Source organism: Nothoprocta perdicaria, unplaced genomic scaffold (genome assembly GCF_003342845.1).
Source record: "Nothoprocta perdicaria isolate Ctin4 unplaced genomic scaffold, notPer1 scaffold_0, whole genome shotgun sequence".
Lineage (NCBI taxonomy): Eukaryota > Metazoa > Chordata > Aves > Tinamiformes > Tinamidae > Nothoprocta > Nothoprocta perdicaria.
In genome coordinates this window covers 1528610-1551604 of record NW_020454092.1, presented here as the reverse complement: position 1 = coordinate 1551604, position 22995 = coordinate 1528610, and the positions used below count along the sequence as shown (strand labels likewise).

The window sequence follows — 22995 nt, the reverse complement described above, 5'->3', positions numbered from 1 at the left end:
CAGTATTTTAGCAAAATGGATTCTCAGAGGGAACTTACTGAAGAGCTCAGACTTTACCAATCCACTCTTCTTCAGGATGGCCTCAAAGAACTCCTGGAAGAGAAGAAGTTTATAGATTGCTCCCTGAAAGCTGGTGACCGAAGCCTGCCTTGCCACAGACTGATTCTGTCGGCTTGTAGCCCTTATTTTCGTGAGTACTTCTTATCTGAGCAAAATGAAGAGAAAAAGAAGGAGGTAGTTCTAGATAATGTTGACCCCAATGTCCTGGATATGGTAGTCAAATACCTTTATTCTGCAAGTATTGATCTTAATGATTCTAATGTACAAGATATTTTTGCTTTGGCCAGTCGCTTCCAGATCCCGTCTGTGTTCACTGTGTGTGTTTCCTACCTTCAGAAGAGGCTTGCTGTTGGGAACTGTCTGGCCATCCTTCGATTAGGGCTTCTGCTTGACTGTCCAAGACTTGCATTTTCTGCCCGTGATTTTGTCTCAGACCATTTTCTGCAGATTTGCAAAGAAGAGGACTTCATGCAGCTTGCCCCCCATGAACTTATCTCAATTATTACACCTGATAGCTTAAACGTAGAGAAAGAAGAACTGGTATTTGAAGCAGTAATGAGATGGGTTCGGACAGACAAGGAGAACAGAGTAAAGAGCCTGGGAGAAGTTTTTGACTGCATTCGGTTTCGTCTTATGCCAGAAAAGTATTTCAAAGATCATGTTGAGAAGGATGATATAATTAAAAGCAACTCAGAGCTTCAGAAAAAAATAAAGATAATTAAGGATGCTTATGCTGGAAAACTGCCTGACCCTAGTAAAAACACAGAAAAATCAAACAAGGGGGAAGTAAATGGTGATGTAGGAGATGAAGATTTACTCCCTGGGTACTTAAATGACCTTCCCCGGCACGGCATGTTTGTCAAAGACCTAATTCTTCTCGTTAATGACACTGCTGCGGTAGCTTATGATCCTCTTGAAAATGAATGCTACCTCGCAGCCCTGGCAGAACAGATTCCCAGAAATCATTCCAGCATAGTCACCAAACAAAATCAGGTCTATATTGTTGGAGGACTGTATGTGGAAGAAGAAAACAAGGATCAGCCTTTCCAGTCATACTTCTTCCAGGTATGTAATTTGCCATTATTTGTGCAATAGTATTTGTGCTCTAAGAGTTACTGAAACGTACTTTCACTCTATGCCAAACAGCTTTCCTATGATTTTTCTTTAAATGTGTATTCCTCTCAATTTTCACCTAGGCCAGTGCAGTCCCTTGGCTATGATTTCTCTCACATTAATATCTGCTTAAGTTAGGTGTATTGTGAGAAGTGAATTATCTCTGTCTATGGTCATTAGAAGGAAGAATCTGTAGAGAATTATTCCTACCTCAGAAATACGCACTGAAGCCAGGGTACTTGTATTTTCTCTTTCAAGATTTGACTGAGGGTGAGATCTCAGAAAAGAATGGTTATAATATTTTATCTAGGAACTAGTTTTCATAGTTTAGGCACCAGATTTTTATTGGTAAAGATGTATAAGGGTAAGCCTAATGATTTGTAATCTATTTCATGAATTTCCATTAAATTCAGTGTAAATTTGAATGCTTTACAGGATCAGCTTTTTTAAAAATCTGAAATATTTTTTATGCTAACAGTAATGCCCATTTTTACTACAATTCCAGAAACCATTCTGATATATTTGCATTTTAAAAGCTAATGGTACTCTAAAACTATACATATACATAGACATACACATGTAGAAGGCTGTTTTCTTGACAAAGTCAATGTCAATATACTAAATAGTGTTTCAACTGAGTGTAATTTTATATCGTTTTAATTCTGTGTAAATATAATAGAACTACTATGATAAATTTGACATAGTCAGCAAAAATACAATCTGCTGTAATTATTACCATGAACTAATTTTGTTATAGTGTTTTTAATAGCTGGTTACATGGTATATTCTTGGATACTAAAACTAGCTCAGGCTGAACTGCAACATGCCCCTGGCTAAGTGCCTGTTTAAGCACATTGGCCTAAAAAGAGTGCAAGTAGGTCCTTGGGAAATACAGCACAGTGAGCAGCACGTGCAGAATTTTAGAGCCTTCATATACTGAACATAACATATTAAGTGTTTATATAAAGCTATGGCTCACTGCCATCTTCAAACCCAATAAAAGAGTTTGAGAAATTTGGTGTACATGTGAGGGAAGCAGCATTTTGCTAGAGAGGGACTAGCACTGTGTCATGTCCTTAGGTAGGTGTGAACTACAAATCACTGACATGCAGAAGTTGTTACAGAAATATTCTTCCAATAGAAACACTGGATTCATGTCAAAATTTCTATAATTCAGAATAATAATTCAGAGTAATCCGAATCTCAGTCCTTCTAGAATTCTGCATTCTAGAAGGGGGGGGCGTGAAGTCAAAACACTAAACCTCCAGACCGACACTAGACGTACTGTGGATAGTGTGACATTTTCATAACCCTGCTTTATACACCTATCCTCGTTTCCTGCAGTCCTGCTCTGCAGCTTGCCACCTCTCAAGCCTTGCTCACTGCTGCTACTGCACACAGTAAAACACTTCATTACCTGTGGCTAATGTTTCCTCCGAAATGATAATGTGGTGCCATAAAGACTTTCACTTACTAATTAATTTTATGCACCTTTGCCACTCCTGCTACTAATTCCTTTGGCAGCTAAGAAACCAGCACAAAACATGGCTACCACTGTCTCAGAAACGTGTGACTAACTGCTGAGTACCCCAGCAGATGCGGAGATGTATCAGGCCAGCCCCAGGACTGATCCACCAAACATGCTGTGATCTGTACATCTCGTCCTCGTAATCCCACCTACATTTAGCTACTCAAACAACCTTATGTCCATGAACTAAATTCCCCTGCTGCAATGAGTGTTCTTATCTAATGAGAGTGGTCTATGAAGTCTGGGAGATGCATTTTATCATAGAGATTTTCATAGAGATGTCAACTAAGGAACATAATTCTGGAGAAAAGTCATCATTAAGCTAAACCCAGATTTGATTATTTTGAATGAACTTTCTCTCCTTTTCACACATTTGCATCCATGCAAACTCCCTTCCTTCCTGGACGTTGTCAAGCAAATTTATATAAAATGGAAGAAAGAAAAAGTTTAAAATTTCTTGTTAAATGTTACAGAGCATTCGGAGTCAGTTGAAAGTAAGTTCTCAGGTCAAAACAAAAACTTCATTGTGTGGATTTTGTCCTTTTTTTTTTTTTTTTTTTTTTTTTTTTTTCTTTTTTTTTTTTTTTTTTTTTTTTTTTTTTTTTTTTTTGGTATTTTCACCATCCTGAATAGGAATTGGGACAGCCTTGGAGGTACATCACTAGGCAAGACATCAGTATTAAGGCTGCCTTGCTTGCTTAGGAATTGAGCCTTTCCTCACTGCACCTCCAGGGATCACAGGTGTGTTTGGGAGTCTCTAGACACAGTCTCTTTTGCTGCAGGTCTTGTGAAATAAACATGCGTGCCATTTCAGGTGTAATGCTTCCTGATCATCAAGAGGAAAAGTATGAAGGTGGCTGGCATGTCTCTTCATACTAGTTAGTATAAACTGCTGAATTTATAGGTGTGACATGGCAGTAGCTTCTGCTCCCTTCAGAGAGGGTAAGAACTATCTGTTCTTTAAAATGTATAATGGGAAACACTTAAGACTGGGGGACCTTGAGGCAGGAAAAGGAAGTTGAAAAATGAGATCAAAGCAGCAAACACTTTAGGGGAGCACAAATGCAGAGAGAGGCATGATGCTCTATTGGGTCTCCCTGAAGCACAGATGGATAGAGTTGTCCTTCCTCACCTGAACGGATGGACAGGTAGGTAGTTCAGACACTGAGTGCACCAACCTTTCTTTCCGTGGAGCAGTTTTTTCAGTGTGTTGCTTTTTCTTGTTTGCCTTTCCTAACACTTTCTATTCTGATCCTCTTTCAGCTGGATAACATTGCTGGTGAGTGGCTTGCCCTTCCTCCGCTGCCATCAGCCAGGTGTCTCTTTGGGCTGGGAGAATCAGACAACAAAATCTATGTAATCGCAGGCAAGGACCTTCGCACTGAGGAGTCTCTAGATTCAGTACTGTGCTATGATCCTGTGTATGTTTCATTGAATAATTATGCCAATGAGGACATGTAAATAATCCATTGTTGGCTGAAAGTGCTAAAATTGTTGTCTTCCTTTTCCAGGGCAATAAAATGGGGAGAAGTCAAAAAGCTTCCCATCAAAGTATATGGCCATTCTACTATCTCAAATAATGGATTAATATATTCTCTTGGAGGAAAAACTGATGACAAGTGAGTCTCTCAAGTCTTTTAATGACAATTTCTAGCAGGGGTTGTTTCTTTACAGATGATGTGTTCTCACAGGCAAAAAAAAAAAAGGCATTTGCTTTATTTTTAGTATCTGTGGGTTAAGTTAGCCAGAGATTTGGCAATGGGCAACACATTATGTTGGACATCTGTTTATGACACAGTGACTTCCAATATGCCTTCAACTTCACTCTGGTACTGCTCTGCCATGCAAATGACCCCTCTAAGCCAATGTCTTTATTTATAGTACATATACCGGACAAACATATAATCGTACACACACATGCACAAAAGTGTGTTTTTATGTATATATGTATGGTCTAAAAAGAATTAAGTAAATCTTCCTGCATGGACACTTAGCTGGGCTAAAGATACAACTTCTTGTATCTAGACGTTTGGAAAAGTTACTGTTGAACACATTTATTTTCACTTCTGGAAAAACATTCTTCTCCCCTACATTTCTCTGATACCTTTCTTCCCCAGACCCATCTGAATGAAACACTCCAGGAAAAGGACGTAGTTTTTTTCCTGCAAGATACAGTGCAAATTACTGCCCTGTGTCAGCAGCACTTAACAGTTGGTTTAGTTCTATGGATACCACTAGTGTTTTAGACCTGTCAAAGTCCTGTCCTTGTCCTTGGAATGCAATTATTAAACGTTTCACCAGAAATGATCACAGCTTTTCCCTTCTCTCTGCAGGAAATGTACTAACAGAGTATTTGTGTACAACTCCAAGAAAGGAGACTGGAGAGATCTGGCTCCCATGAAAGTGGCTCGCTCAATGTTCGGGACAGCGATCCATAAGGGCAAGATTGTGATTGCGGGTGGTGTCACTGAAGAAGGCCTTACTGCAGCTGTTGAAGCTTTTGATCTGACCACCAATAAGTGAGTGAAACGTACTAGCTCTTTTTAAGCAAGCGTTTTATCATCCAGACTTTCAGTATCTCTGAGATAAATCACAAAGGTGTTTAGGTCTCTATGTTTCCCCTACGACAATTAGTCTACATATACCTCTTAGGAACAACAGCAGTTCAAAAAAATCTTTTTTCTTTATCTCCAAGATTTTTCCTGCTGCCGTACTCCTTTTTTTATCTAAGATTAAAAAAGAGTTCATTTAGATAAAATAGCACACTTTTTTTTTCTCTTTTCTCTCATTTGTTTGTTTGTTTTCAGTCTGATTATTTTTTCAATTTATTTAGCCACACAACCACATAAACAAATGTGCTGGCATAATGTGGGAGAAGTGGAAGAGCTGCTTAATTGAGTTTAAACAGTACTGAAAACTGTTTGTACTAAAAACAAAACCACAGCACAAGAAATTAGGTGCTTGGAAAGGACTAGCTGAATGGTCTCTGGGTACTACCTTACCTTATAGGGTCTTCCTGCTCACTCTTTTTTTCATGGCAAACATGAGTTTTGCAAACAAAAGATTTTAAGCACATTCTGAACTATTACAAAGGAGTACTGAAGAAAATCAAAAGCTGAAAGCAGCTTGCTTACTAGGTCATTATGGCCAGAGTACTTTGCAGTCAGCATCCCCCAAATGATTATGATTTTTTCCTCTCAGTATCTTTGTCTCATTTTCTACTTCAGTTTTCCTTTTGATTCTTATCAATCCTCACAGCTCAACTGTACACTCATTTCAAATAATGACTGTAAAGCTTTATTTTAATAGCTCATTTTGTAAAGTGATTTTGAATGTACTTCTATTTTGTTTGCTAATAACCTCTTCTATCACTATCAAACACATTGCTTGTGTTGTCCTCACTGAAGAGCAGCACTGTACCTATCAATTTCATACCTACCCCTAAAAAAAAGTTAAATGAGATCTGCTTATACAATTCAACAATAGAGATGAAATTTGCAAAGGGAGCAACGTTTCTAAAGCCTCTTACTGACTTTGAACCAGGAGATCTGTAAAAAGAGGTCTCTGATAGGGGATTTCATCATGGTATAAATCTGTCACATAAAGACTTGTATTTACACACCACATCCCTGTGGGGACAGAGAAGGAGAAGTCACTGCTGCTAAATCTCAGTAATTCTTTTTCCTTCTGCTAAACAGTTTCAGTCAAATAGTCCTTAGCACCTGCACTTATGTCAGCTACAGCTGTGGTTTAGTGCATTCAGTTTCAGATGGTCTTCATGTGTTTGATGAATTTTTTTTGGTTGTTTTTGTTTTAGGTGGGAGCTTATGCCTGAATTTCCCCAAGAGAGAAGTTCTATCAGTTTAGTCACCTTAAATGGATCTTTATATGCTATTGGAGGTTTCGCAATGATTCAGCTTGAAACTAAAGAATTTGCACCCAGTGAAGTCACTGACATATGGAAGTAAGTTTAACTCTGATTATACTTTCTTAATGGAAGGCTGCAACTTACCTGTAGGTTTCTAGACACTGGAGAGTAAAATCCATATCTAAATGATGATAGCAGCGCTGAAGCATCATGGTGAGAACATCTCTCTCCTGGTGTGGAAGACAGTAACCCTCTCCTGCTGCACAGTGCATCATGTGGTTGCTACAGCCTTTTGCAACACGTGGATTATTCTCCATTTCATGGTTAGGAGGGAAGTGTCCAATGTCAAGAAGCTGTGTTTTGACCTCATCTTGTTAAATGCAGGTATGATGACGAGAAGAAGGAATGGAGTGGCATACTCAAAGAGATCCGCTATGCTACTGGAGCCTCCTGCCTAGCGACACGCTTAAATCTATTCAAACTATCAAAACTGTAAATAAAATGCTGGAAAATATATGATATGGTGAGGGAGTTTTGATAGACTTGTCTGGTTTTGTTGCATGAGAATATCCCCAAATTGTACAAAGTTTTGTAGCAATGTACTAGTTATTCTATCCAAGTCTTAATATAATTACTAACTAATCAACAAGAATTGAATTATTGCTAAAGTTTAAAAACCTCAACAATTCTGACAAACATTTTTTAGAATAAACAAAAAGTTCACTGATAATTTGTGAACTTGAAAACTCCTGGGATTAAGTGATAAAATTAGAATGCCTTTCACCCAGACAAGCCAGGATATTGGAGGTTACTCTCCAATTTACGATGCTATGGAATTACTCAATTGTTAACTACCTATTATTGTATTTAACTTTGTTCTAACTGCTGTTTGTATAGCCTGATTTCCTCCTTCAGCAATGTATGTAAATCCTACATTCTTTAGGCAGATCTTAAAAAGTATTTTCATTAGACCCTTTTAAAAACAACTAATCTGATTTTGAAGTGAATATTGAAAATAGGCTATATTATGTAGCCTAAGAGACATCAAGCTCCACTAAAGTTAGATTCATGGCTCAGCTCTGAGCAAGACAGAAAAAGTTACAAGGTTAATTGCTCTGGAGATTCACTTGCTGTGTTTTGCCTTCTAGTAACAAGGATTTTCCTTTTTTTTTACGCTTTTGTACTTATTTCTAAAGCAAAAATTAAACAAAAATCTTTCTCAGAGATCTGAAAGCATTAAAAAAAAGCATTAGTGAAAAGCCTTAGAATAAATGATCATCAACACATAACCACAGCAGAGAGGACTTTTCCCATTGGCCTTCTTGGCCCTGAGGGCACACTGCTCACTCATGGTTAACTTAGTGCCAACCAGGACTCCCAGGTCCCTCTCCGTGGAGGTGCTTTCCAGCAGGTCGACCCCTAATCTGTMCTGRTGCCTGGGGTTATTCCTCCCCAGGTGCAGGRCCCTGCACTTATCCTTATTGAACCTCATGAGGTTCCTCTCTGCCCAACTCACCAGCCTGTCCAGGTTCCTCTGGATGGCAGCACAGCCCTCCGGAGTGTCAGCCACTCCACCCAGCTTGGTGTCATCTGCAAACTTGCTCAAGTTTCAAACTTGCTTCCTTGATTAAGGGAATGGAACATCTCTTGTATGAAGAGAGGCTGAGTGAGCTGGGCCTGTTTTCTCTGGAGAAGAGAAGGCTCAGAGGGGATATGATTAATATAAGTTCAGGAAGGGAGAATGCAGGGAGGAAGGGGACAGGCTGTTTTCACTGGTGGCAGCGATAGGACGAGGGGTAATGGCCACAAGCTGGAGCATAAGAAGTTCCGTCTCCAGGTGAGGAGCAACTTCTTTACTGTTAGGGTAACAGAGCAGTGGAACAGGCTGCCCAGGGAGGTTGTGGAGTCTCCTACTCTGGAGGTCTTCAAAACCCGCCTGGATGCTGCCCTGTGCCGCATGCTCTAGGTGTGCCTGCTTGAGTGGGAAGGTTGGACTAGATGATCTCTAGAGGTCCCTTCCAACCTTAAATATTCTGTGATTCTCTGACTTTTCCACCTAATAAAGAACCAATGCTTTTTTTCATGTTAAAGCTTTTAACTAGTAACAATTAAACATTGTTTTAAAAACTATAAATATTCAGTCAATGGTGTCATTTTTAGTGATCTGCAGCTTGTTGTCACTGTCACAGTGCAAAGACACATATTTCTTAGTAGATGCTTTGCCCAAAAATGTAAAAGTGCCTTCAATGTTTTTTGAAGTACAGCACACCCACCATTTCTATAGAGTACCTCTCTAAAAGATTTCTTCTGTGAATAAAGTGGTCATCCTAAGTCTAATGCAACATAATTGCATGTTCTGTGCCACATGCTCTAGGTAACCCTAAGTGTGCAGAGAGGTTGCACTAGATGACTTCTGGAGGTCCCTTCCAACCTTAAGCGTTGTATGATTCTGTAGTCTCCTCCTCTGGAGATCTTTAAAACCTGCTTGGATGCAGCCCTCTGCATTCTATGGTAATACAAACTGATACATAAGGAAATCTGGAAAAGAAACCCCTGCTGGCTGAACAGCAATTCTAGCTTTTGAATGACCATGTGCTTTGTCTGTGCAGAGAGAGAGGCAAGGCCAAGCCTAAGGCCTGGCCAGCACTGTTCAGCTCCTAGTGCACGGGGCTACTTACTCTGGGCCTTCTTCACTCTTTTCTCCCTTACTATACGGACCACCACCTTCCCATCTGCTCTGACTAAACTCCTCACGCAGATCACTCGCCATCCACACTAGCACTTGCTAATTTCATTTAGCAAGAAAATGACTGCACAGTAACAAAAGCAGCACATTTTATTGAAACACTTATTTTACATTTAGATTTTTCAAGATAGATATACTTTCTGAATTCGCTCATAGTAAATTTTCATCCCTCCAGTTGTGCATACTTATAATATTATCCATACATGATTTAAACATACCTGGCTTGGCACAGAGTGACACCTCAAAAACAGCTCAATCACACAACCGTCCATCACTGCTCACTCAGCTACAACCACTGCTACCCTCCCTGTGCTCCACAGTTGCTACTTCAAGCCTGTCTATATAAAAGCAGGATCCTGTGCAGACAACTGACTCCTAGGCCAAGTTCAGCAGATAATAATGTCATTTTATGGCAGCATTGTCACAGACCCATATACTTAAACTAAACTTAAACTTCCACAGATTTTAAACATCCTTATTGCATTTTTTTGACCCACTATGACTTTTACAATTCCTAGCAAATTCAGGATTACATTGCTTGATACCTGATGCCTTGTGCAAACCTTGGTCCAGCCAATTCCTAAAGAGGTTTTGGAAACTACATATTTCAGGTGTACAAGAAGATAAACTGATTACATGTCTTGTGCATCACTGTGTTTCATAGAGTTGCTTTTTCAGATATTCCAGTTGTGCTTCTTTTGTTGACAGAACCATAGAATTCCATTCAAAATGAGGAATCTGCAAGACAAAGTCATATAATCTTAATGTTGCTATTGTCTGAAATAAGGCACACAACACCTTGTGAGCATCTGAGAAAGGCTCTCTGATACTTACTATTGTCCACTTTTAAAATATCATCATCTGTGTTCCTTCTAAAATCTAGGCTTACCATTACACTTACAAGATTAATTTCTCCATCTTTTCTTTTTTCCTCTCCCCAAAAAGCTGTAAGAGTTGCAGAGATGCAAAGCACATACCCATGCAACACAAGCAGTGACAAACCCCAACCCTCTCCCACCTGAGGTGCTTTGAAACCCAAATAGAGAGAAAAATCCCCAATCACTATAGCTTGTCTTGTTAATTGGGGTATCAAAGTGGAAACAGTCTATCAGAAGCTTAACATTTAGTGTCAGAGAATATGAGAGAGGATGTTTATCCATTGGAAAAAAAAAAAAAGAAAAAAAAAAAAAAAAGCCAAACAAAAAATCCTCAGGGTTACAGAAGAATTCTGTTCAAACTACAGTAGGAAACGCCCTGACCACATACACAGGAGCACGGGCCTTCATGAGCCTCCAGTACTCGGCTCTGTCTACCCTGGAGGGTTCTGGTTCAATGTAAACCAAAACAAACCGCAAGGGTTCAATGTCAGTGTGTACATATGTACCACTTTGTTCTAGTATGAAAACTTTTGGTGATGTGAACTGAAATGCCTCTTTCACTCTTTCTCCTTCACTCAGGCTATGTGGAGATTGTGAATATGCTGCAATAAGGCAAGTCTAAGATATTTTGACTTTAGTTTGCTGTAAGGGCTTTTAGTGAAGGTATGAGCTCTATACAGTGCTTGCATCACCTCAAAAACAGCTTGAAAATCTGCTCTGCCAATCCAAATTTGCTCTTGTCCAGCAGGCACTTTTAATCACTGCAAGAGAACTACCTTTAAGAAACTACGTCAAAGAAAGTGCATCAATTTTCAGCATACATTGTTGACTTCTGACCTGAACTACCCGGTATCCCAACATTTCCAGGTGTCGTTTTTTCACTGCAGATTCTCCTTTCAAGTGATGTGAATCCTTGCTAAAGTCCTTTGCATCAAGAAATTCCAAGGCAATTCTGCAAAAAAAATAAAGATGTGTTTTACTTTAGGTTTTCCCTAGATATCAAAAAACAGGATTGATAGTTGCAGTAAAGTTATTACTAGATATGTCACAGCTCCTAGGAAAAGAAAAATGAAACAATTACTGAAACTAGACAAGGTATTTTCCCCTTGTAATTATCTACAGATGCTTGAGTTTCACGTGCTTCAGAAAAGCACTTCCTTCTTGTATCTGCATTTGGTTCAAATGGTAAAACCAGCTTAACCAGCATTTTCCAAGCATCATTTGAAAAAGTGGGAGGAAAATTATATTTCCATTTCATGAAATGAGATGTCAAGAAGACCTATCTGCACTGGGGAGGCTAAAACCTCATAAAGAGTTTGGAAAAAAGAAACAGAAAAATAAATACAGGCTGCAACAATGACTTAGGATATAAGCATCAACAATGTGGTCTAAACTCAAAATGTAGCTCATGTACTAACCTCTGAGCACCTGGTGGTAGAGCCATGTCCTTGATGTCATGTTTTGAATGCATTCCCTCCGTATCGCCCAAAAGTATATTCTGAGCCATATAGGAAAGAGGTTTTTTATTTTCATCCAGAATACATTCAAAATCTGTGGAGGAAAAAAAAAAAAAAAAAAACCCACAACAAAAATCCAGTATGCTGTTATAAAAAGAAAATGAATGTGACCTGTGGAGTGTTTTACTTTAGAAAAAGTAATAATAATTAGAAATACCCAATTTATTTATTTACCCATTTATTATTGTTTAGAACTTTAAAATACTGTATTTTATACAAATTGTCAACATTTCTTATTTGTGATACCTTGTGACCTTAGCATCTGCATCCTCAGGGGCATTCTAACCTCAGCCATAATAGTAGCACAAGCCTCTAGCAACCTTTATGGGGTTACCTGCTCACCTATTTCATAGCAGTATGGTGTGAGAACAGATATTTTTGTGTAATGGCTTCCTCCTAAGATCTCTGCCAGCATCTTGTGAACGTGTCGTCGCAGTGAACTTGTTCTTCTACTGCCTACAAAGAGAAAATAAAGAGTTCATGCATCAACACTTCCACAGCTGAAGTTCTCAAGTTGAAATTAGTGATATTTTTGACAGCCAGCCTACTAGACAAAAGCTTTTCCACACATACCTGGTGTTATTTGATCACAAATTTAGAGACCATGTGATCAGCTTCTAGATGGAAAGTGGCAGATGTCCACTAGCATAAACTGCCAGTTATTTAAGGTGATAGGAAAAGACAGAAGGAAGGAGAGCAAATTTTGCCCAGCTACACTCATGTAAATCACAAGTTTCTACTCCAAGACATTTTCCCATTCACATGCCACAAGCAACACAATTTTCAGGTTTCACCTGTTTGATTTTGTTTGCTTTTGATCACATTGAGATTGTTAAATGGGCATTTAGTTATTGAGCATTTATTCCATGTATATCACACTATCTTCCGCTTCTTTATCTATTACAGACTGTTTCATACATTGCTCTGCAAACCATCTTCAGTCTCAGAGATAAAGTGGCTGGGTTTGGTAGACAGCAGAGTAGTACCAGAAAAATACACAGAGGAGATTCTGGGCTTGCAACAGTTGGATTTGGATTTTCTGAACAGATCAGTGTTTGAAAAATCTCAGCTTCTTCACTCATGACACTGAACACTCGACCACTAGCCTATTTCTCTGTCCCTCAGTCTTGATTCTTCTGAGGCAGACAACAAATTGTAAAGGATGCAGCAAGAATGCTCACGCTGAACGACTTCAGTGAAACGTTCAATCTTTTAAAGGAAGCAGGCATCAGGGGTCTATTCTGAAAACAGCACCTTATCCAACTGACAGTCCTGGTGATCCTGTTCTGGCCTCTCCATTCACCGTGCCATACATACTGTTGCCATGTATTTAAATTGTGAGTATTTTTTTATGTAGAAATTTCCCCCCACATTAATTGTCATAGGAAAAACTGCTTTACAACAACATTCCCAGGCAGGGATGCTTTCCAGGAACACATCCTCCATGGATAGCAAGGTATGTCTGAGCTGCTACGTGTGCTAGGGTTAGTATTTCATTTTTAGTACAAATGAAGTGTCTAGCAGACTACTGTAACTACTGGCAGCGAGGGAAGCTTTTCCTCTCCTGAGTTACTTACCTGTAAGCAAGACATGCTGGCAATAGCGCTCGTGAAACCAGGGGATGTGAAACTCGGGGCACTCCAGGCAGACTGCTCTGTTCAGTTTCATGAGGCACAAGCGGACCTTCTGCTTGGAGGTGTCAGGCAGGACTGAGTTAAACAAAATAAGGTGTGAGCTGAAACATGGAAAATCCGGTCCACCAGGCAAAACTCCTACGGCTGAATTCTTTACCGGACATATAACCATCTGGAAACATCATCTGTAGCATATGTCAGTATTTTTAAAACAAAACGTAAGTTTTTGTCCATTGCTTCCCTCTTAGCACTCAAAAAAATAACTGGATTATACAGAGGAATCTTTCCAGGAGACAATTTCTACAATAGAGCAACTCTACTACTCCACTTCTCATTCACATATAGGTGCCATTTCCATTTTTATGCTAAATACTACATAACCAAATTCATCAGAGAGCGAGATACTGACCTTCAAGCTCAGCATCCAATTTGCTTAGGAAAGGGACATTAAATATCATCTTGATCAGAACTGGAGGGAAATAGCCAGCCACTGCTAAAACATGACCAAGCAGCACCAAGTGGTGAGTTTCAAAACAACCTTTAAAAGACAAACACAATTATCTTGCAACAAATGATGCCAACTTGAAAGCTCTTGCCATGTTCTCACCCCTCCCAGTGACTCATCCAAGTTTCTCTCTTCACGTATTAAATGGACATAAAGAACTTTGGTGTATAACATAAAACTAGAAGCAGGATGGAGGAATTCTCTACCAGATATACCTTTGCACGGCTGCAGCAAGGTGTAAGGTAACCCTTCCCAATTCTTGCAAGAGGGAATGAGTTAGTCCTAAAAAGGGACAACTTTGCAATATTTTGGTACCCAACAAATTTTCATGCAGTTCTCCAAGGCTGTATCATCAGCCAAAATAATTCTGAGTCTCTCTACATTTTACCCGTACATTTTTTTTAAATGATTGATCATAAAATGTTTGCTCTTTCCAAATGATAATTCCCTGGGGAACACTGCAACAATTATTTCCAATAGCACTATAGCCAATTAAGCAGAATTTTTATTGTCTTTATATTAGAATTCAGGATGCCTTGCTAGTCCCTTATCAACAGCATTAACCTCTTATAAAATTGAAGTTTGGAAACCCAACAGAAACATATACTGAATCGTCAATGCTGCAATGGCAACATACAAAATGCACTTTTTTTCTTTGCTTAAAAATATGCCATTCTACACCATTTTTGCCAGTACCAATAATATCTTTCAATAAGACTTACTTATTTGATATCATCACGTCATCAGCTAATGCACTTACTCAAGTTAGAAATAAGATGCTGGATGCAGTTCTCAAAGAACTCTTCAGGAGCAGGAGGGTCATAGTTCAGAATAGAGAAAAGCTGGAGGATAAAATATATTTCCAAGGGATGGATCTGCAATAAGAAAATTCTAAATTAAGTCACTGTAAAATATTCTAATATTCTGTTAAAATAGAAAGAGTTTATAATCCATTCAGACTGGAAGTCTTTACACTAGATGAGCTATTTTAAAACTTTTTTTTTTTTTTAACCTTTTCATTTCTCAGCTTCCTCTGGACAAAAATGTATATAAAAATGCAAAACAAAACAAAACATTAAACTGCAGACATTGCTAAAAAATAAAATCTGATGTAGAAGATTCAAATGCTACTGTATGCTTAGATTTTAACAAACTTTCACCAATGTTGCCAATTAAAGATTCCCAAATAAACTAAATTGTTACAGGATGTTATAGAAGGTCTGCTATATAAATACCAGAATAAAAGGGAGGAAAAAGATATAAAGAAAACACAGTAATTTTTACCATGGACACAAACTACTGGGGAGATCCCCACAAAAACTATGCTATGAAAATGCTATGAAAAACTATGCTATGAAAATATAAACCCCATGTGATGCAATTTTGTTAAGAAAAAAATATTTTAAGATGACTAAATGTAAAACTGAATGCCAAGGATTTGACTTTCTAACACTGACTGAATAATAATATAAGAAAGGAAAATTTAAAAGAAGTGTAAAATAATATATACAGAAGAATAGCAGCTTGAACATATAACAGTGATGAACTTCAAATCAGCTGCACTGAAGAAATCCTTTAAAAAACACTGTAACTCTTCTCTACACTTCAGCAAAATCCCCACTCTCACTTATAACAGTGAGTTCAGGAAAATGCCACTCTCCAGTTAACAACATTAAATTCCATTTATCTGGAGTTTGAATCCTGTTTCATTCACTAATAACCTGTTCTTTCTTTTGAATAACTTAAACAGTAGAATAAAGGAAAACAAGCATTACCTTGTCTATATTTTGAAGAGTCACAGAAGCTATTCTGTCAAGTAGTGAAACAGAGCGGTGATTTGCTTTCATAAGAAAAAAAGAAAACTGGAGCACATTTGCAAACGTGACTTGGTCCACCAAGCGCTGACAGGCAGCCATGGTTTCTCCACAGAGGACTTCTTCAAACCAGTCACCGTTCACATAGGCCAGTTCTTCCAGCAGAAGGTGCAGGCTGCCGGCTCCCCGAAGCCGCGCAAAGGCGCAGCGGTTCAGCTCCTGCAGCAGCCTGGCACCCCGCTCCGGGGGGCTCTGCAGCTGCCCGAGATGGCTCCACTTGACAAGAGCGGCGGCGATGCAGTTCAAGCAGGGGAGCCTGCACTGGGGCAGAACCGCGGCCGCTTTCGTTACAAGGATTTCCTCCACCTGAGTGGAAGGAAGCATGGCCACAACACGAATTATTGCTGCTATATCAGCAGGGACAACACTAGATTTTAAAAAACTGGAAGAAAGACAGAAATAAGGACAGAACATCAGTTTTGACAAAAGTACAAATGTTTTAAATAAATAAATGTGATGCACATGAAATTTGTATTTGAGAAGTCACAGTTGCTCATCATCCCAAATAAGATGTAGGAACTGAACGACATAGCAACTGTGTGAACTACTACTACCATTTTTTTTTTCATTCTGAAATTATTTTATCCTTCTAATTAATTCAAAGTTTAAAAACATCAGAGCAGAGGCTGTTTCTTAAGTCAGTTGGTGATGCTTCAAGTGCCATTGATGAAACAGAGAAGTCTTTAACAAGGGCAGATTCTGCAGCTTTTCTAGGACCCAGGTAATTTCAGTGACTGGAAAATTATTTTTTTCTCTGCAAGAGACCTGGATGCTGCTTGAGGAACACAAACGTATCAAGAACAAAATGTTCATGCACCTCTACGGGTGATGCAGCAGTGGAAGAGTCATGGCAAATCTCCATGCCCTGACTCCTGAGGTGGCTTCTTCTCTGAGTGGTAACTGTTCAGCCCTGAAACCTAACTTGAAAGTTTTTCAGTCAAAACGAGAATATTTCTGCTTTGTACTTTCAATTGTTCTGACTACAGCCTCCTTATTGCATATTTATTACCTGTTCCTTCAAACTTCAAAGTCATTAATACATATTCTCCCTATAAAATATCAAAATTACCTGCTGAATGTCATTATACTGCAATAGGAAATGGATCTATTTGAAATGTTATAATATTTATTAGCTGATAACTGCCAGGCTATAGACAAGACTATAATCTTGTCCTAACCTCCACTTTAGGTTTAACAGAATCAAACTGGTTTCACAATTTGTTACTTTTTTGTATTTTATGGAAACAAAACAATACAATTTAACATCTTGATATTTAAAATACCAAGCAGACAACCATTTAATACTTAAACTAACCAGGCCTTTACTTTACCAAATAGACACACTTACCCAAACAGCAACTTTTTTAGTTTGTCAAACAGCTCCAGATCGTGGCAATGTAACAATACCAAGTACTGTGTTAGCCTTACCAACTGTAATGTATGATAGTTATCCAAATGTTTGTGCAGAATAGAAGCCATTCTGAATACAAATAGAAAAAGACAATACAAACAGAAAAAGTAGTATTACTACACTAATGTGGAAGACATTACCAAGTGCAGAACCTCACAGGAAGAAGAGCCGTCCCACAGTGCATGGTACCCAAGTGGAGGGCTGCACACACCTGGGCTCCACTCCATCCTAGTCATTTTGATGGTATTCTGTTGCTGCAGTTAGGCCGGGCTAAAGCTAGAAGACAGGGCTAGATGTATAGACAGTATTTTTCTCTTCAAGACTTTGTTCAGCCAGTGAGGTTCAAGAACAAAAAGCATGAATTTGCTTGTCTTCCGAATAACACCACACTCCTGCTTTTTTTCCCCAAGGATCTGTTTGGTTCATGCAGCTACAACACGGAGTTGTTGCCCACAAATTGTGCTTACCTCTGCTGCATCTGTGTCAAATTTGATGGCAGTCTTCAAGATCCAAAACCTTACCAATTTCCCTTCAGTGTATCAAAGCTATTACCTCTCTATAAACCCTGCTCAATTGAAACCTGCAGGAAATCTGGCACAAATTCTTACTTAAAGATGCAATACCTATTATTTTAAAATAGGGTGTGATAACTCCTAAAGAAAAAATTCACGTTAGCAACAGGATTTGTTAGATTGGACACATTCTTTACCTTCTTACTACCTTCTCGTTTGTCTCTTCAGTTAACAGTAACACTTGCTACATATCCTTTCAGCCAGATGTGATATTCTGAAGTCTGTAACTTGTTAGATACAGAGCGTATGTCTATGAGAGACAGAACTACCTACCCCTCACAGCCAGTTTATTAGATATTATGGTTTTCTATATTAAATGGAAGTAGTTTATGTAGAGAAAACAATTTTCTACTAGTATCAAAAATTACTTTTGGAGTAGATGAGAATTTTTACATTTCATCTTCTGCATTGTTTTTAGTATTACCAATACTTGATAACTGCTAAATTCTTCTGCCATGCTCACTGCAGTAGCCAGCAACCTAAAGAGAAAAACGAGAGACACATCTTACAAAGAAAAGCTGCTGAAAATCTGCAATAAACATTGTAGCAATTTTCCTTGTCTAGAAAAGAAGGAAAAGTACCAAAAGAAATACTTTATGAAATTTGTGGAAACATATTTCCCCCAAACTAGAGACCTCTGTTCTATATACCCTTCTTCTAAACAACTATTCATGTTGCATGGGTAAGATGAAAATGTATAAGATCAGTTTGCATTGCTCTGATAATAGAAATGAGTGACCCAAGCACTTTTGCAAATAAACAAAAAAAATGTAGGTACTCTAAGACACCAAACAATCCACCAATGAACAGGCAAGAATGGGTTGAGCCATAAATAAATAGAAATGTGACTACATTTACCTTTCTCTTACCGCGGGTTCTGCCATAGGCCCAAGAGCAAAAAACAATTTTGTAAAAGTTTCGGGATCATTGTAATCATCTATAGATTTGGACAGCAACTGTTTAGCAACCAAGCGGAACTCAGCATTGTCAAAATCAAGCTGCTCATATAGTCCAAAAATAAGACTAATATTGTGTATATCGAGATGGCAGGCACTTTTGAGGAAAATTTTGTTGCATTTTTCTAGCAATGGACGATGTGGCAGTTTAATATTTTGAAGAAACAATGCTATTCTCCTGGCATAGTTGAAGTGGACTTCACTCTCTGCCCCCAAGAGCTGTTCGGCCTTCTGTATTAGTCGATCTCGAAAACTCTGCGAGACAACATCAGATATGCTGATCATCAAAACGGACAAGACCCTGAAGAGAAAAAAAAAAAGAAAATTCATCACACATACACATTGAATACTCAGTATTAGGTTCTAGATTTCTTAAATAAATTAGCCAAAGCAGGCACATTAGTCAAGGTGTTACTAACTTCTGTCTCAAGAGAAATTTTAGGGATTTTTCTACTACTACTTACAGAGATTTGTGATGAAAGTGTTTGCCCAAGGCAAGTCTTTCATTCACATTTTTTAAAATATCTTTTGTGCTCAGCAAAAAATAAAACTATAGAAAATTCAATTTCACAACTCTCAAGAAAGAGAATTGAGAAAAGAATCACGAGCACTCTCGAAGAAAACCTGCCTTCCTAAGGAATTAACGGGGAAAAAAATGATGACCAATTCTGCAAGGAAATGCAGCTCCATTTAACGACTATTTCATAAACAGCTTCCTCCTCCTTCAACCCTCAGCTACAGCTAACGGTGCTGTTTAAAGCAACAAAAGACAGCAGCCTTTGCTAGAAGGGCGCAGGGAGAATATAAGCAAGGAAGAACAAAAAACAAACAAACAAAAAAAGACTTTTAGTACTGGGTGCTGCTTTTAAGTTATTTTATAAAGCTTTGAAGATAAATAAAAATAATATTGTTTTGAGATTGTTTACTGCTATTCACAGTAGTAAACTAAATCCACGTTGGGGCAGAAAAACTACTAATGTCATGGAAGAAAGACATTTTCTGATTTTCTGGTGAGTCAGCAGTATCTAAATTCTCAAAAAAAAAAAAAAAAAAACAGTATAATTTACAATCAGGCAAAGTAGTACCTGATGCCTTTTTCCCCATTGTAAGCAGATCATTATTTTTAAAATAGTTCTTAAATCGGTTATACAGAAGTTTGTCCCAAAATAATTGAGAAAATGTATTCTCCTGAATGAATTCATCCATGAAAACCAATGTCCTTACACAAATCATCTCTCTTCCACAAACCCTGAACTACCTTCAGCTGAGAACAGGCAAAGTGTTTAGTGAGCACAACCCCGTGGTATCATGGTATGTTGCTTCCCCACTTACCTTATATCCTGTATAGAATCCAATTTCGTGTCTACAATATGAGCTATTTTGCCAAGTAAGGGACTAAAATGCATGTGCTGCTTGTATAAACACAGTGCAAATTTAGATAGAGCTGGCAAACTAAGTCTGTTAAAGACATCAAATAGAGAAAGAAAGCGTGTTTAATTTTTAATTTTAGTGAATACCTAGAAGCAAAAATACGACAATTAGGTAACAGGTAAGATTATATTTGAATTACAAAACATGAAAACGAAATATCAATAAATGGCAACACTTCGGACTTTGCCAAAGTAAGTTAAAATATACAAAGCTATTACTTAAACACCTACAAATTTTCTACCAAATCATACCAGGTGTACAGAGCTTTGAAAAAACATGGTAGTTCTTTGGTTTAGCCAGATCACTATAAGAAAATTTATTGCAATTATCAAGTCATAAATTGTGAAAAATCTAAAACGAATTTGAGCAATTTATTATTTGAATATAATTTTGTGTTCAGACTAGACTGCATTTATTTACTTGTCAAGCTGCCCCACCTGTTAAGCTAGAACAAGGAATTCTGTGATGCTAGTGACAAAACTGACACTAGCTCTTGACAGCAACCAGAGATTAAAGAACTAAAACTAAAACATCAAAAGCCAAAAAAAAAAAAAGTACACAATGGGAAAATGCTGAGGTTTTAATTAATATATTATTTTTACTAAAATTAAGCAAGGAGTCCTCATTCCCATTGGAGAGTAGGACACCAAGAAGTGTGTACTAAAATTAAATTGTAAATGATAGAACTTCCAACTTATTTCAAACACATACACCCATACAAATAACGTATTTTAAAATCTTAAAGTGTCAGTTCTCCACTGCAGCACGATTTAAACTTCATCTTGAATATCTGTGCCCCAAATACCATCAATATTCAAAGTATTCATCTAAAGAAAAAAAAACCCACCACACCTATACTCATAAAACCCTTCAAAAATACAACTGACATTCAAAACACATGCAAAATGTTTAAAAACTCTCGTAAATACTCTTCGAAAACTCTTAGGTAAAGCAACTACACTTGCAATTTACAGCTTTCAAAGAGGACAGCAGCACAGTACTTGCCTTTCTAATCTTTTCCACCCTTCTGTAACAAGAGCTTCTGCTAGAGAATCATGGTCTTCAACGTTCAGCCTTCAGAACAGTCAAAGACAAAACAGTTTAAAAATTTGCTTCTAAAGCTATGAAGATAGCTTTAGCTATGTAAAAGATAAACATCCTTTTATTATTATACAGTTTTACATTTCTATCACTCCATCCAAACATAAAATAGCTAAAAACAGATTAGAATAATTTATGCATTAATAATCCAATCCCTATTGAAATTGCAAAACATTAATCGTTTTGTATCTGGAAAATTGAGACACAGAAAGCGAGGCAAGCTGGCTTGCAAGCTGTATGGGCCACAGAGCACTGAAGCTCAGAGAGGACAATCTGTTTGTGATCTGAATTTTGACTACAAAGTCTTTTAGACTTATTCTTTTCAGCTACAAAATATAGCATCATAAGAGGACGGCTAGTTTGCATGGGATTTAACATCTTCACTGTAACATTCTCAGCGAAAAGTTTTCTAACCATAGAAATGAACCAGCAATAGGAAAGTTAGGAGAAAATCATTTATCAGATATTGCAGTAAATAAAAGGTTTTAAACAGTCTATTTTTAAGGATTTTGTTGAACTGACTTTTGATAAATGATATAGAAGTCAGCATAATACTGCCTACCTCAGAATATTGTATAGGGTGTCCACTACGACATCATTTTCCATATGCTCTACTTTGTTTTCTGCCAAAATGCGAAGAGTAAGAAACTGGGAGTGATTTCTTATATAGTTGCTAGTCCTTAATGAAAGTGGCTTCTTCTTCTGTAACTGCCACAGCACATTGAGTGCACTTCCCACGTGCTTTTCAGAAAGCCTGGCCTTGTTCCTTCCAACGAGACCAAAGAGTTCATCTTCATGGGAGCAGCCATTTATCTGGCTCAGAAGCAGGTCACTGCTCAGGGTCCGAGCCTGGCGATATATTTGTGTGAACGAGCAAACCTGCCTCCAACAAAGCATTTTGTTTTGTTTCTCAGGTGTCTTCAAAGTGTCCTGAAAGATTCCTTCTCTTTTCAGTGAACTATGTTGTTACAAAGTTGGGCATTTGAAAAACTGAAGCTTGTTTTTTCTTTTGTCCCGTACAGTTACCATATTAAGAAGAATTCAGTTATAACGCACCTGTAATGAGAGTAAGGCAGTTAAATACAGTCATAACTACCAGTTAAAAATCAATGTCTCTATGTCCTCGTCCCCAGTCAGCCTTAGCTGGGGCACTGGTGTGTTTCTGACCATGCGAACACCCCACCTGCACCGGGCCCTTCGGAAAGCGCTTACACTGCGTAAAGAGCCGCAGGCCTCGTGCACAGGCCTCGCACGAGACCTCCAGGGAATGGGATGGCCCATTTTTAGAGAGAGAAAAAAAATCTACATTTGTTTGAAGGATGCTTTTGTAAATAGTGTGCAACTAGTAAATGGTCTTTCACTATTGTCTTGTCAAACAGATTTGGGTAAGATCTGGAATTCCATTGAGGATGGCTATAACAAACAAAAACGTTAACTAAAACCGGCTTAAATAAGGCAGAGCTACAGGGGAAGGGAAGATTTACCAACTTATCTCGTGCCAGAGCCCGCGCGACTCCTGACTCGCCATTCCGGACACGAAGAACTGGGTTTCGGGACGCACAGAGGCGGCTCCCGGGATTCAAAAACGACCTCCCCCTGCGACAGTGAATCCCAAACCACCTCCCCGCTCCCACGAGGCGCTCGGGGCCCCTTCCCGCCGCGCGACTACGCGCGGAGCTGCCGGCACTTCCTGCTGCCCGCCCGCCCCGCGCGGCCGCCCGCGCCGCCAGGTGCCTCCCTCACCGCGCTCACCGCGCGCCGCTGCTCGGGGAGGGGGCGGAGCGGCGCTGACGAGGCGGGC

The 22995-nt window shown here is 38.6% G+C and overlaps 2 protein-coding genes across 5 annotated transcripts; one reads left to right on the top strand and one right to left on the bottom strand.

The window, feature by feature from the left end:
* On the top strand, window positions 1-7179 carry KLHL41 (kelch like family member 41). The gene is made up of 6 exons (XM_026036528.1): window positions 1-1125; window positions 3965-4122; window positions 4213-4320; window positions 5035-5220; window positions 6519-6665; window positions 6954-7179. The coding sequence occupies exons 1-6, from the start codon at window positions 16-18 to the stop codon at window positions 7063-7065; spliced, it is 1821 nt and encodes a 606-aa protein (XP_025892313.1). The 5' UTR covers window positions 1-15; the 3' UTR covers window positions 7066-7179.
* A 2332-nt stretch (window positions 7180-9511) lies between these two features.
* On the bottom strand, window positions 9512-22977 carry FASTKD1 (FAST kinase domains 1). 4 transcript variants are annotated; one of them, XM_026047438.1, is made up of 15 exons: window positions 22947-22977; window positions 21757-22250; window positions 21099-21167; window positions 19995-20120; window positions 18565-18963; window positions 18075-18185; window positions 17072-17203; window positions 15625-16105; window positions 14610-14724; window positions 13754-13882; window positions 13288-13419; window positions 12053-12166; window positions 11612-11744; window positions 11031-11145; window positions 9512-10053 (listed from the first exon to the last, which is right to left on the bottom strand). In XM_026047438.1, the coding sequence occupies exons 2-15, from the start codon at window positions 22089-22091 to the stop codon at window positions 9964-9966; spliced, it is 2481 nt and encodes an 826-aa protein (XP_025903223.1). In that variant the 5' UTR covers window positions 22092-22250; window positions 22947-22977; the 3' UTR covers window positions 9512-9963. The 4 variants fall into 4 exon arrangements, with proteins under 4 accessions (XP_025903223.1, XP_025903438.1, XP_025903304.1 ...); XM_026047653.1 differs by having other exon boundaries at window positions 13754-13837; XM_026047519.1 differs by lacking the exon at window positions 22947-22977 and adding an exon at window positions 22679-22710.
* Between the last annotated feature and the right edge of the window lie 18 nt (window positions 22978-22995).